Source organism: Tiliqua scincoides, chromosome 16 (assembly GCF_035046505.1).
Source record: "Tiliqua scincoides isolate rTilSci1 chromosome 16, rTilSci1.hap2, whole genome shotgun sequence".
Classification (NCBI taxonomy): Eukaryota; Metazoa; Chordata; class Lepidosauria; order Squamata; family Scincidae; genus Tiliqua; species Tiliqua scincoides.
In genome coordinates, this window is record NC_089836.1 from 4,932,767 (window position 1) to 4,943,875 (window position 11,109).

General features: G+C 45.9%; 3 protein-coding genes across 3 annotated transcripts in view; 1 reads left to right on the forward strand and 2 right to left on the reverse strand.

Moving 5' to 3' along the window:
* The window catches only part of CCDC180 (coiled-coil domain containing 180), a 33,696-nt gene extending 32,851 nt beyond the window's left edge, over window positions 1-845 (reverse strand). The window contains exon 1 of the mRNA XM_066610853.1: window positions 777-845. Within this exon, the coding sequence (XP_066466950.1) occupies window positions 777-845 (69 nt within the window). The remainder of the gene's footprint in view (window positions 1-776) is intronic.
* The window catches only part of RPL7A (ribosomal protein L7a), a 141,181-nt gene that overhangs the window by 119,801 nt on the left and 10,271 nt on the right, over window positions 1-11,109 (forward strand). The gene's annotated exons all lie outside the window — the stretch shown is intronic.
* Window positions 4,948-8,216, reverse strand: ABO (ABO, alpha 1-3-N-acetylgalactosaminyltransferase and alpha 1-3-galactosyltransferase). Its single transcript, XM_066610573.1, has 4 exons — window positions 8,185-8,216; window positions 7,271-7,306; window positions 6,799-6,933; window positions 4,948-5,844 (listed from the first exon to the last, which is right to left on the reverse strand). Exons 3-4 carry the CDS (start codon window positions 6,915-6,917, stop codon window positions 5,145-5,147), a joined length of 819 nt encoding a protein of 272 aa, XP_066466670.1. The 5' UTR covers window positions 6,918-6,933; window positions 7,271-7,306; window positions 8,185-8,216; the 3' UTR covers window positions 4,948-5,144.

Sequence of the window (11,109 nt, forward strand, 5' to 3'; positions counted from 1 at the left end):
AAGTGTACTCAGGACGAAAGCTCTGTAGACCTGGATCTTGGTATGTTCCGTCAGCTTCTTGTTGGACCAGACTCTCTTTGCGAGTCTGGAAAACGTGGTAGCTGCTTTACCGATGCTTTACCGATGCTTTACCGATTTAAAACTATATCTAATGAAACATTCTGAGTAGCTAATCTCCAGGATGTTTCCAATACCTATTCGAAAACAAATGTGTGTCTCTTTTACCTTTTAACACTGAAAAAAAATCCCATGCTTTTAAATCTCTTCAGCAATATTAAGGGAAAACATATTCTTTGGGTTGGATTGTGCTCATAAAAAAAACTCTAGAAATACATTTGCTGATGTAATTACTACATTCACTACTTGATACATTAAGAGCCCAATCCTATGCCTGTCTACTCAGAAGTAAGTCCCATTATAGTCCATGGAGCTTACTCCCAGGAAAATGTGGTTAGGATTGTAGCCTTAAATACTGGACAGTGGGAATCCCACCTTGAGAATATGGCTGCAGTTCTCTTTAATCATTATAATTTCTTAAACACTTAAGTAGCAAGCTGTGTACATCCACTGTAGTGCTATATTATGCATACCTTTTTTTAAAGGAGGAAACAAACCAGAAGAGATGTACCTGTTGAATTTCTTCTAGCCATCATGCCAATGCTAAGGGCAGAAGAACTTCTGCCAGGAAAAGGCATGGCAACCCAAATACAGAGATGTTTGTGCAAAAACCCTAGTCAGTGAATGAGGTCTTTCAAGCCTCTGTTGTTTCTATATACCTCATCATCAAAGACCTGTCTGTAAACTTTCCCACTGGGGATGACGCGCGACACTCCCACCAAAGTCATGATGAAGAGTTCTCCTGGGTCTCCGAATGAGTTGCAGTAAAATTCTTGCTGGACTAACTGGTAAAAACAAAAACAGGCAAACAAAATTAGTATAAATAATCATTTTCCTACTGCAGTGTTTCTCAAGCTGCAGGTCGAGACCCACTTCGTGGGTCCCACAGAGCTTCCAACAAAAACACAGGTGATGGAAAGATCAGGTGAGTCATTGCCTCAAGTCCTGAGATGATTGAAAACCAGACAGCTGCTATCTGCCCTGCAAGGATCTACAAACTGCTCTATCAACACTCAATTTGAGTGGCTGTTCCCTGGTTCTGGTGTTTGAGGACAAAAAGAGCACCCCTCTATCTATCAGCATATCATGTGGCAGAGAGTTCCACAGACACTCAAGTTTAGCACCTGCACCCTGGTTCAGGACTTGTGGGAGAGGGAGAAGAGCAACCCTCTATCCACTCTGTCTATCACCATATCCTGTGGCAGGGAGTTCCATGGACACTCACGTTTAGCACCTGCCCCCTGGTTCAGGACTTGTGGGAGAGGGAGAAGAGCAACACTCTATCTACTCTGTCCATCACCATATCCTGTGGCAAGGAGTTCCACAGGTGCTCAAGGCTCTGGTGGTGTGTGAGAGGGAAAAGAGCCTCCCTTTGTGCAGCCCTTCCTCACGCTGCTGCCCCCTCAGGGTTATATATGCGCACCTCTCACCCCCCCCCCCCCACGAGCCTCACCTGAGCGTGGCTACCCAGCCAATCCCCACAAGCCAGGCCAGGCCAGCCTAGTTAGGCCAGGCCAGGCGTCTCTTGTGTCTCCATGGTAACCGCCTCAGTTTGGAATGCTTGGCGCGCTACTCTCGCGAGAGTCGGCGGGATTCTCAAGCGGCTGCCATGGAGACGCAGAGAAGCTGGAGCTCTCCCCCCTCCTGCATGGAGGATGCTGTTGCCATGGAGACGCAGAGATGCTCACCTGGCTTGTGCTGTTCCTGAGACCTCCTGGCTCCATCTATCCTTCTCCATCATCCCCCCAAAACATATATTATGGGACGTTGATAATATGGAAAGTTTTATTACCAATCATATAATATAACAATAATATTGATCATATATTATATATATAATACACACACACACACACACACATATACATACACACACACACACACACACAAATATATATATTTATTATATATCAATATACCAATTATATATCAATGTCAATATATAAGAATCAATATAAAACCATAATTCATGTATTACTTATTGTTTTAATTATATTTCAATATCAATATAAGAATCAATATAAGAAAAAATTATGTATTATGTATCAATATCAATATATAAGAATCAATAAGAGTAAATAATAAGCAATAATTCATGTATTATTTATTTTTGATTATTATATTGATTATATGTCAATATAATTATATATGTCAATATATAATTCAATATAATATATATCAATATATAATAATCAATATATAGAGATCAATAACAAACAATAATTTATGTATTATTTAATATTATGTTGTTTATATAATTGTTGGCATCCTTCAGTCTCGGAAGACTATGGTGTCATGCTCTGAATGGTGGTTCTGGAACAGAGTATCCTCTCCAGTGCGCGAAGCCTGGGTAAAGTAGGTATGGAGGATAGGCTGTTACCCATGCAGCAAATCCCCCCTCTCCACGTCGCTGAAATGGTCCAATGGAAAGGCAGAGGCCAATACGGTTGGTTCCAGCGGCGTCACAGGAGTTGCCAGAATGTGACTGTGCTCAGCCATGAACTGCCTCAGGGACTCCGGCTCCGGATTTTGCCTCGAGGTTGACTCCTGAAGCCTCTTCCATAACTGGATGTAGCCACAAGGCAGTGGAGGTTTGGGGTCAAAGTTTTCCTTCTCTCAGATGAGCTGCCTTCCCAGGCTGACGAGTCCCATCTACCCGGTGGCTGTTTAGTCGCCTCTTACGACAAGTACAGCCAAACTGAGGGCCTATTCTTATCCCCAACCCCCAGGGGATTAACTATATTAATTATATATGTAATCAATTGTAATTGATTATAATTACAGTCATAATCCATTCTCCAAGGAGGGTTAATTGTGTCCCTTCTCTTCACCCTACCCCAAAGGACCTTAAGGGCAAATATTTTATTAATGTGCTTGCTTAAAGTTGCTGCATTTATATAGGCAGCGTATAGCTTCTGTATATGTGCAGAGTATGTCATGTGTCCTTTCGAGCAAGGCAGAAGTCAATGGGGTGCCTTTGGAAAGAAGGCCCTGCTGTGGAATAGCATTGATGGTCAGTTCCCCACATGTCTGAGGCTGCGATTCTATCCACACTTACCTGGGAGTAAGCCCTATAGACTATAATTACTTCTGAGTAGAGATGCATGGGCTTGGGCTCTAACTGAGCAGTTCAGCTCATAATACAATAAGCAGAGAAATATCTTTGCAGATATATATTCATTTATTGAAAACATTTTTATTGCCCCTGCTGTCCCCACAACAGAGCTAAACAAATGCATAAAGATATAAACCATTCATCAATGTCCAAGTCATCCATAACAATAACATCCGTATTATAACATCCATCCCCCCCCCCCCCGGTCAGGAGTCCTATGTCCTGGCAGCCAACAATGGTAACTTTTTTGTGCTTCTGCACACAGCACTGGAGATGAGGACAACAGTTGGAGTCGGAACAGAGGAAGAGGCTAAAGCTCTAAAGCTCTCCCACCCCTCATTTTGCCACTCTCAGTGTGCTATTTCAGAACTATTTGAGAACTTTCAGAACTTGCAAGGGACCTGTTGTCCACCCCCCCCCCCACCTCCCACACACCTTCTCCAACACATGGCCAGGTCCTCCCAGGGACAGCATTGTTCCCTCTTTCCTATGGTGCAGCAGCAGAGCTCCTTCCCCTCCGGACCCAGCTGGGTCCCAAGGTTTAAACAACACCTGTGCCATTCTGCAGCCCCTGCTGATGCTCTCCCGTGGACCCATGAGGGGTGCGCCCAGATCCAGACAGTCACTCAGCAGGTAGACGTTAAATCTACCAGAATAGCAAGACAATGCAAGAGAATGGCAGTGTTTATGGAACTGAGGCTTAAATAATCCCATCACAGTATTTACTTATGACCTTATGAGTTTGCTCTGTCCACTGAGTTCAGAGAGGGCTACAACATTTCTCCTAAATGGCAAGAACTTTGTCCTTATTTGGATCACAATGGAAAAATGCCTTGCATTTCTCCTAGGATGAAAAAGAGAAATGGTATTTGGGGAAAAAATAGATCTGGAGACACAGAAACACAAGCGCTGCGTAATTTCAATGACCATAAATGAAATTCATGTTTAAATCAACCATGTTTCTTGCTGCTAACAGGAAATGAGGCAAGAGATTGCCTTGAACTGTGGCGGTGACAGCTGGGATCTCTGCCAGCAAGTGGGTCCAGACCAGAGAGTACAGAGATTCAAACCGGCCGTGAGGCAGCCATTGGTCAGGTGAGCCCAGCCTATTTGCCCTGCAGCCTAGAGAGGTTAGGAGGTGAGAAGTGCAGAGCTGAGAGTGAACAGGCAAAGGCAGGAGAGGGGAGTCTTCCTCCCCACCCCAACCGCAAAGAGCATGTGTACTAAGCAGAAAGGACAGGGCATTGCAATGTTGGAAGGTTAACAACATGGGTAGCACTGAGTGGGAAGGAGGAACCTGCCATAGGGCAGCATATGTGGGAGGGAAATTAAAGGGGGCCACCCCTGCAAATCTGTTGTTGGAGGTGAACACCCGAGTCAGCTTCATAGGCCCGCTCCGGAGATTTTACTCCCAATACAGGCATCCCCCTGTACCTGTGGAGGTTCTGTTCTGGGCCCCTGCGGATCGGAAACTACAGATACAGGGGAACCCTATGTAAATAACAGTCCCTGCAAACCCAACCCCCCCCCCCGCCCATTATATTCATTTTCATTTAGTAGCTCTTGAAGCACAGGTGCTTCTTCCTTAGCAAACCAACATTCTTGCTTCATGAAAAATGCAGTGTGCAGGCTACCAGGCAGCCTGTTCGCAAGACAGAGGAGACTCACTGAATATTAACCAGAAACAGGACAGTTCCTGTTAAAAGCATCCTGTTAACGTCCCTCTAGCATGCCTGCACATCACGTCTTTCCATGAATGTTGCTTTGTTAAGCAAGGAGCACCCGTGCTTCAAGCGCTACTAAATGAAGGTACTGTAGTGGGTGTGGGGGGCGCCCCCTTGGATCACCGGAACCATGGATACGGGGGAGGAAGAAGCCAGTATTATACCTTCTGCAGAATCTAGCTATCACTTCAAACCGCTCTCCTTTTATTCCTGATGGCACTATGGTTCTTTCCTACTGTCAGGAATCTCTTTATCTTGGGCTTTTTGGGGCTTATAATATTATCATCCCATAAGTATTCTGGGGAAAGTATTTTGGTTGGCTTGTGGTACAAGAAATACTTGTTTAAGTGACTCTCATCGTGCCAGACAGCCTCCAGATTTTTCTCCTTGTCCATCATGATGGCCTTGTGGCACATCTCTGTCAGCTTGCAGACTTCTGCCACTGTCCCTCCAAAGAAACCCCCCGCATAGTAAAAGTCACCCTCCTCTGGGGGGATGTAAGCTTGAGAATCAGGCCGCCGTTCGTAGGTAAATATGTCCCGCTCTGCGAAGTAGAAAGCCGGGTGCAGCGTGCCAAACAGCTCACTCAAAATCTCGACCCCGACGGGGTGGCGGAAGATCATGTCCACATCGACGCACACCAAATACTCAACCTCGTGGATAAACTGCTGTTGGGAGAAGTTCCTGATCGTTTCCATGCGCCTCATGGAGATGTCCTGCCACCGCAAATAATTCTGGATTTTGAGAGGGACTATCTTCCTCCCTTTACGGAGTTTCACTTTTGGAATAGCTTCCACTCGGTCTGTAAAGATGTAATAATTAACCCGGTGCCCAGTCATGAAGTATCTCTCGGCAGTCTGTAGAAATCCCTTGAGGAAGGTCATGTATCTAGAAGAAACAAGAAAGAAATCTCCCATTAAATGTGAAAGGCAGAATGAAAGCAAACTATCCAATCGAACAGCAGTTGTGAGTCCAAAATTCCATGGAATGTACAGCGGGCCCTCGGTTTCCACAGGGGATCTGTTCCAGGACCCCCTGCCGATACCGAATTCCATGGATCAGGGGTCTCCAAACCTTGGCCCAGAGGCCAGATGCAGCCTGTGGTGAGCCTTTATCCGGCCTGCAGCCAGCCTCTGGTCCCCTGAGAGCCTCTGGCCCAGTTGATTAAGCACGGAGCTGTGCTTGTGGGGTGGGGGAATGGGGGTCTATTTAAGTGTGTGCTTTATTCCTGAGATATGTTTTGGTGCTTAGAGAAATCCTGGAAATTTGAGCCAATTTATTCTAAGTTACCTCTCTAATGCTTTTATTTGAACTTTATATTTAAATATTTTGGCCCTCAACACTGCCAGATATTTGATGTAGCCCATTGGCCAAAAAGTTTGGAGACCCCTGCCATGGATAATTAAATCCATGGGGGGCCTGGCCCCTGCAGCTGTTACTTACCCGGGGGTTGCTCCCAGGCCTCCGGAGTTTGCTTATAGCCTCCCAGCCTTCTGAAAACACTTCCCAGAAGCGAAGGGAAGCAACTTCTGGTTGCATCTTCTGAGGCCCTCCAGCTGTGAGCTTGGCATTCACAGACACTCAACACTGTGAATGCCAAGCCTGCATGGCATTACTTTTACCCAGATGTTTATCACATGCTCAGTTGTTCAGCATTATCAAAATAAGCAGCATTGTTCTTAAAATATACAGATTTAATTTTTCCTGGTTTGTTGTGTGCAGACTGTACTGAGCGGGGGTTGGACAGATGATCCCCAAGATACCTTCTAACTCTAATGCTCTATGAAACAAGGAGAAAGACCTCCAACCATCAGCTTTATTTTCCAGAGAAGGCATGCTCACTTTTTGATAGCAAACACCGTCAGACCAATGGAGACGTTCCTTAGCCTGAACTGCTCGTTCAAGATCTTCAAATTGTAGGTCCCTTCCCAAATGATGGGGGCAAACCATGGGGTCATCATGAGGACATCATTTCTCCTGGGTTGGGGGGGGGGAAGGAGATTTCTTTAGAATCACATTACTGAGCAACGCTGACTAGATCAGTGGTTCACAAACTTTTTAGCACCGGGTCCCACTTTTTAGAATAACTGGAAGTGATGACCCAATGGAAGTGATGTCACGGCCAAAAGTGACACTATGAAGCAGCAACATTTTTAACACCCCCCATACAACAAAATCAAATCAATCAATCAATCAAATTAAAAGTTTACAATAAGTATATGTTTAAAAGTTCATTTAAAATAAATAAGAACTCTCACAACCTTCCCAAGCAGTTACTGATCTGTTTTTTTAAAAATTCCCCAGTGGTACTCACGGTGGCTGAAGAATCTTTGGTTGACGATAATGCAGTCTGGAAAGAGAGAGAAGCTGGATAATTAAGAATCATTGTTAAGTAGAGAGAAGAGTCCTTATAGTCCCCGCTACAAAAATGTTTTTGGCAGGATAGAGCCATCCTTCAGAATGAATGGGCTGGTCGTCACAGGTGGCAGAAGAGACCCACCTCTGTGCACCCATTACTTTTACTAGTTTTCCTTTCACTCCTGGAATCTAAAAAGTCTGCTCTATGCTTCCTCTTCTGCTCCGTTCTCCTCTTCCTTTCTGACTCTCTAGCCCAACACACCCTTCCACACTTCTTTCGCACTCTGTTCTCCTCTTTCTTTTCAAATCCAGGGATTGAGAGGCACAGAGGAAAGTGGAGGGCTACTGCCTGCCCATCTGCTTCTATTGTGGCTGACCCAAATGCCATCCCTTACTCAGAGATGTGCAAGCTGAAGCCCTTCCCTTCTCTCCTTCACACTTCCTCTTCTGCTGTTCCCTTCTTTCTTTTTGATTCAAGGGAGGAAGAGAAGGAGGAAGAATGGCAGAGGTAGTGGCTGACACACCACTAAGTATGGAGGTGTAGTTTAGCACAGGGCTGGCCTCTGGCTGGCCAAGCTTAGCCCCAAGTGTCTCTGACACTCTAGCTCACCACTGTCTTCTCCTCCACACTTTCTCTTCTCAAGAGGTAGCCAGAGATTGGTGGATGGAGATAGGTGGCAGATGCCCCACGCCCATTGCCAATCTTGTTGTCTTGTGTGCTCCTTGAAGTGTCTGATGGGCCCCTGTTCTTAATCAGCCACTCTGCTCCAGAGCTGAATACATTTTGCATCCTGTATCATTTGGACCCAAAACTGTTCAAAACACAGAATCAGAGGAGGAACTAGTCAAGCAGGTGACATAGAAGTGTACCTGGGTAGTCCTTTTTTTGGTAAACTGTCCAAGAGATCAATCTTTCTGTTGAGGGAGAGAATTGGAAGATCCAGTTGATTAGAACAAAGCACCAGTGAAAACAGTAGCAATTCAGGTGGACTGAGAATTAATCCAAGGTCTCAGTTAAACTACTTCAAGGCATCTAATCTAGTGCCTACATTCTGAAGTCCCACACAAAGAACCCCTCTTCTTATCTTTATTGCCTCCAATCTTGGAAGGCAGCTTGGACACTGATGCTTTGGCAGAGGTGAGCCAGAGAAGCAACTGGAAACATGGTCAGAATGTGCCTGATTGCCAGTGGCCCCGGGCAAAACCTTGCAATGCCCTCCACCCCCAAAGGTTCCCACCCACCTTTTGATGGCAGGTTGAGCACTTATGAACAGGTATAAGTCCGAGCATCTTATTCCGGGCTTATGTAAAGGTGAGATTTCATCTAACCATGACAGCAAAGAACTGTACAGTACAGCCATCTCAGCTAGTAGTCATTTAAAAAAAACACAAAAAACTCCTACCATGTCCAGACACAATTTACCTTTCTTTGTAACACGCTGCGTAAAGTTGATGTAGCCGATCTCCTTTACGTCCTTGCCTGAGATAAAATTTTAGAAATACCACTGGAAATGGTACTGTCAAGAATGTACAGAGTTCCAGCCCAATCCTGAAGTCCACTTGAGCTGGTGCAGGCCCCAAGGGTTGGGAGTTGGCTGGCACAGAGAGCCAGGCCAGTTCACCCAGGGTGAATCCAGTTCCTGTGCTGGCCAGAGCAGGTGGGTTTGTGCCGGGAGACACAGGGGGTGGGAGAGGGTGTTCTGGGGGTGGGGAGGGGCGTTTTTGGGTGGGAGAGGGCAGAACAGAGGGGAATGGGCTTGGTAGGAGGCAAGATTGGTGGTGGCAGTACCTGCCATATCCTAAACCCCATTCCCGGGTCTTGGAGCCCCTATACAGGCTGCTTGGATTTGGGATGCTTTTTTAAGGGACTAAAAATGCACAATGCTGCTCACTTTCCCCTCTGCCATTTAGAAAGTTGCCACCTCCCTGTGCTATACGTCCTGCATTTTCCAACTCTAGCCACGTCACTGTGGGCCTTCGGCCAGTGCAAACTAGACAACCCTCGACTTAAGGCTTCACTATGAGAAAGCAACTTAAGGCACCCTTTCCTAGTCTCCCTTCTCTCCCTCGCTTCCATGCTGTTCACACAGGCATACCAGCCTGTGCAAAAGGAGAGAGATTTGATGCCACCGTCCTTCACGTTTGCAGTTCTCCGGAAAAGCGACACAGTCAACAGTGTAACCGACGAACTGGCGAGGCTGATTTTACCAGATTAATTTCACCAGAGGTCACAAACAGAAGGGTGCTTGCGGAGAAAAGCAGGCAGCGGTCTTCCGCCTTTCATTTTACAGCCAGCGGATGGATTCAGCAGAATCGAGACTTTGTGAGGTTGGTTTCCAACCTGAGACTCTGTTAGAGGCATTCTAGCCCACCACTCTCCTTGCCTTTCCTCTGAGCTAGATGAATGATGGGTGGGCAACTACCCATTACTGATAATCTCACTGAGGAGCATTCACTAACAGCAAACTCCAGGGTTTTCCACAAGACGGCCTGAACACCACTAGCTGTGGCAAACAGTAAGCTTACCAGTTATACCCCAGGATGACGCATGACAATAAGGTGAGACCGCAGATGAGACGAAAAAGATACCTGCATAAGACTGCAGTTCCTGCTGCCTTCCCTGCAAGAAAAGTTACTTTATAAGAGGCACGAAATGCAAACACTTGCACAAAACAGTGTGACTACCAGGCTTCTCATGCCATCCTTCACTCTGTATTTATTTTCACAACTGTGGCCAGTAGTAGTGTCAGTGAGGACGTCACCTGGTGCAGTCTGCATCCCCCTAGTGACCCCACTGTGCTCAAGGACTGTGAAGCACCCCTGAGTTCTGCAGCATGTGGCTGGGGAAAAAGAACTGACAACAGGTAGATGATAAGAATTTGGGTCCAAGCAAGGAGGAACAAGGGAAGCCGCAGGCTTGGCCCAAACACAGCAACTCCTTGGGGACTAACAGCCTTCACTGATTGTCCCCAAAGGCAGCACAAGCAGCCTTCAACGCGAGTTTAAAATGCTCTTGATTTCAGAAACTGGGTACCCAGTGAAATTGAATGGATGGTTTGCAAATGTATTGAATGCACTGATTGATTATAACTGCATGGCTTGTATTTAGGCAGACAGCAGCCACAGCAGAACCAGAATCATCCAGTGGATGGATGCAACGCTGCGTGGATTGGCTCCACCATGTGGTCTGTACCATGAAATGTTATTCCAGCTCAGGTAAGAAGCTGGTCCAGAGGGGTGGTCCCCACCAGGAGTAACCCCTCCCAAGGTGGTTTGCCCAGCAGTTTTAGGTGTCAAACACTGATAGATTATATCCAACAAAGCCCCTGCTAACTGGACAAAGAGGCACCTTTTAAATGACATTCTAAAAAATGGGTCTGCTGCTAAAAAGATTGAGAACCACTGCGCTAAAGGAACTGCCTTCCTGTCCAGGCTTTGGGCAGATATGAGGTCCCCTTAAGGTGTTCTAAACTTGAAAGAACAAAAAGAAGAAAAGACTAGCTCCAGAGCATAGGCAGATTGCAAACTCAAAGGTTAGAGCAGGGTTCTCCAAAGTTTTTGGCACATCATCTCTCTGACACCTTGTGAATTAATTTACATTTCAAATTTGAATAAATTTACATAAGTGAATATATTAAAGATGAACTTATATGAATGAATGAAGGTCTTGCAATATAAAAAGCCTTGCACAAAGCAAGGCTGGCTTTTCCTTTGCTGCTGCTGCAGCATCACAGACGTGAAACAACAAGCAGTGGAGGGAGCCCTCATCCCACAGCTCACTCGAAAGGCCAAACA

Bases quoted from the DNA above. Each gene is read 5' to 3' on its own strand.
- ABO (XM_066610573.1), bottom strand. From the start codon at position 6,917: ATGATGACCCCATGGTTTGCCCCCATCATTTGGGAAGGGACCTACAAT. The intron at 5,845-6,798 runs GTGAGCATGCCT...TGTTTCTTCTAG, and splicing joins ACGGTGTTTGCTATCAAAAA to ATACATGACCTTCCTCAAGG.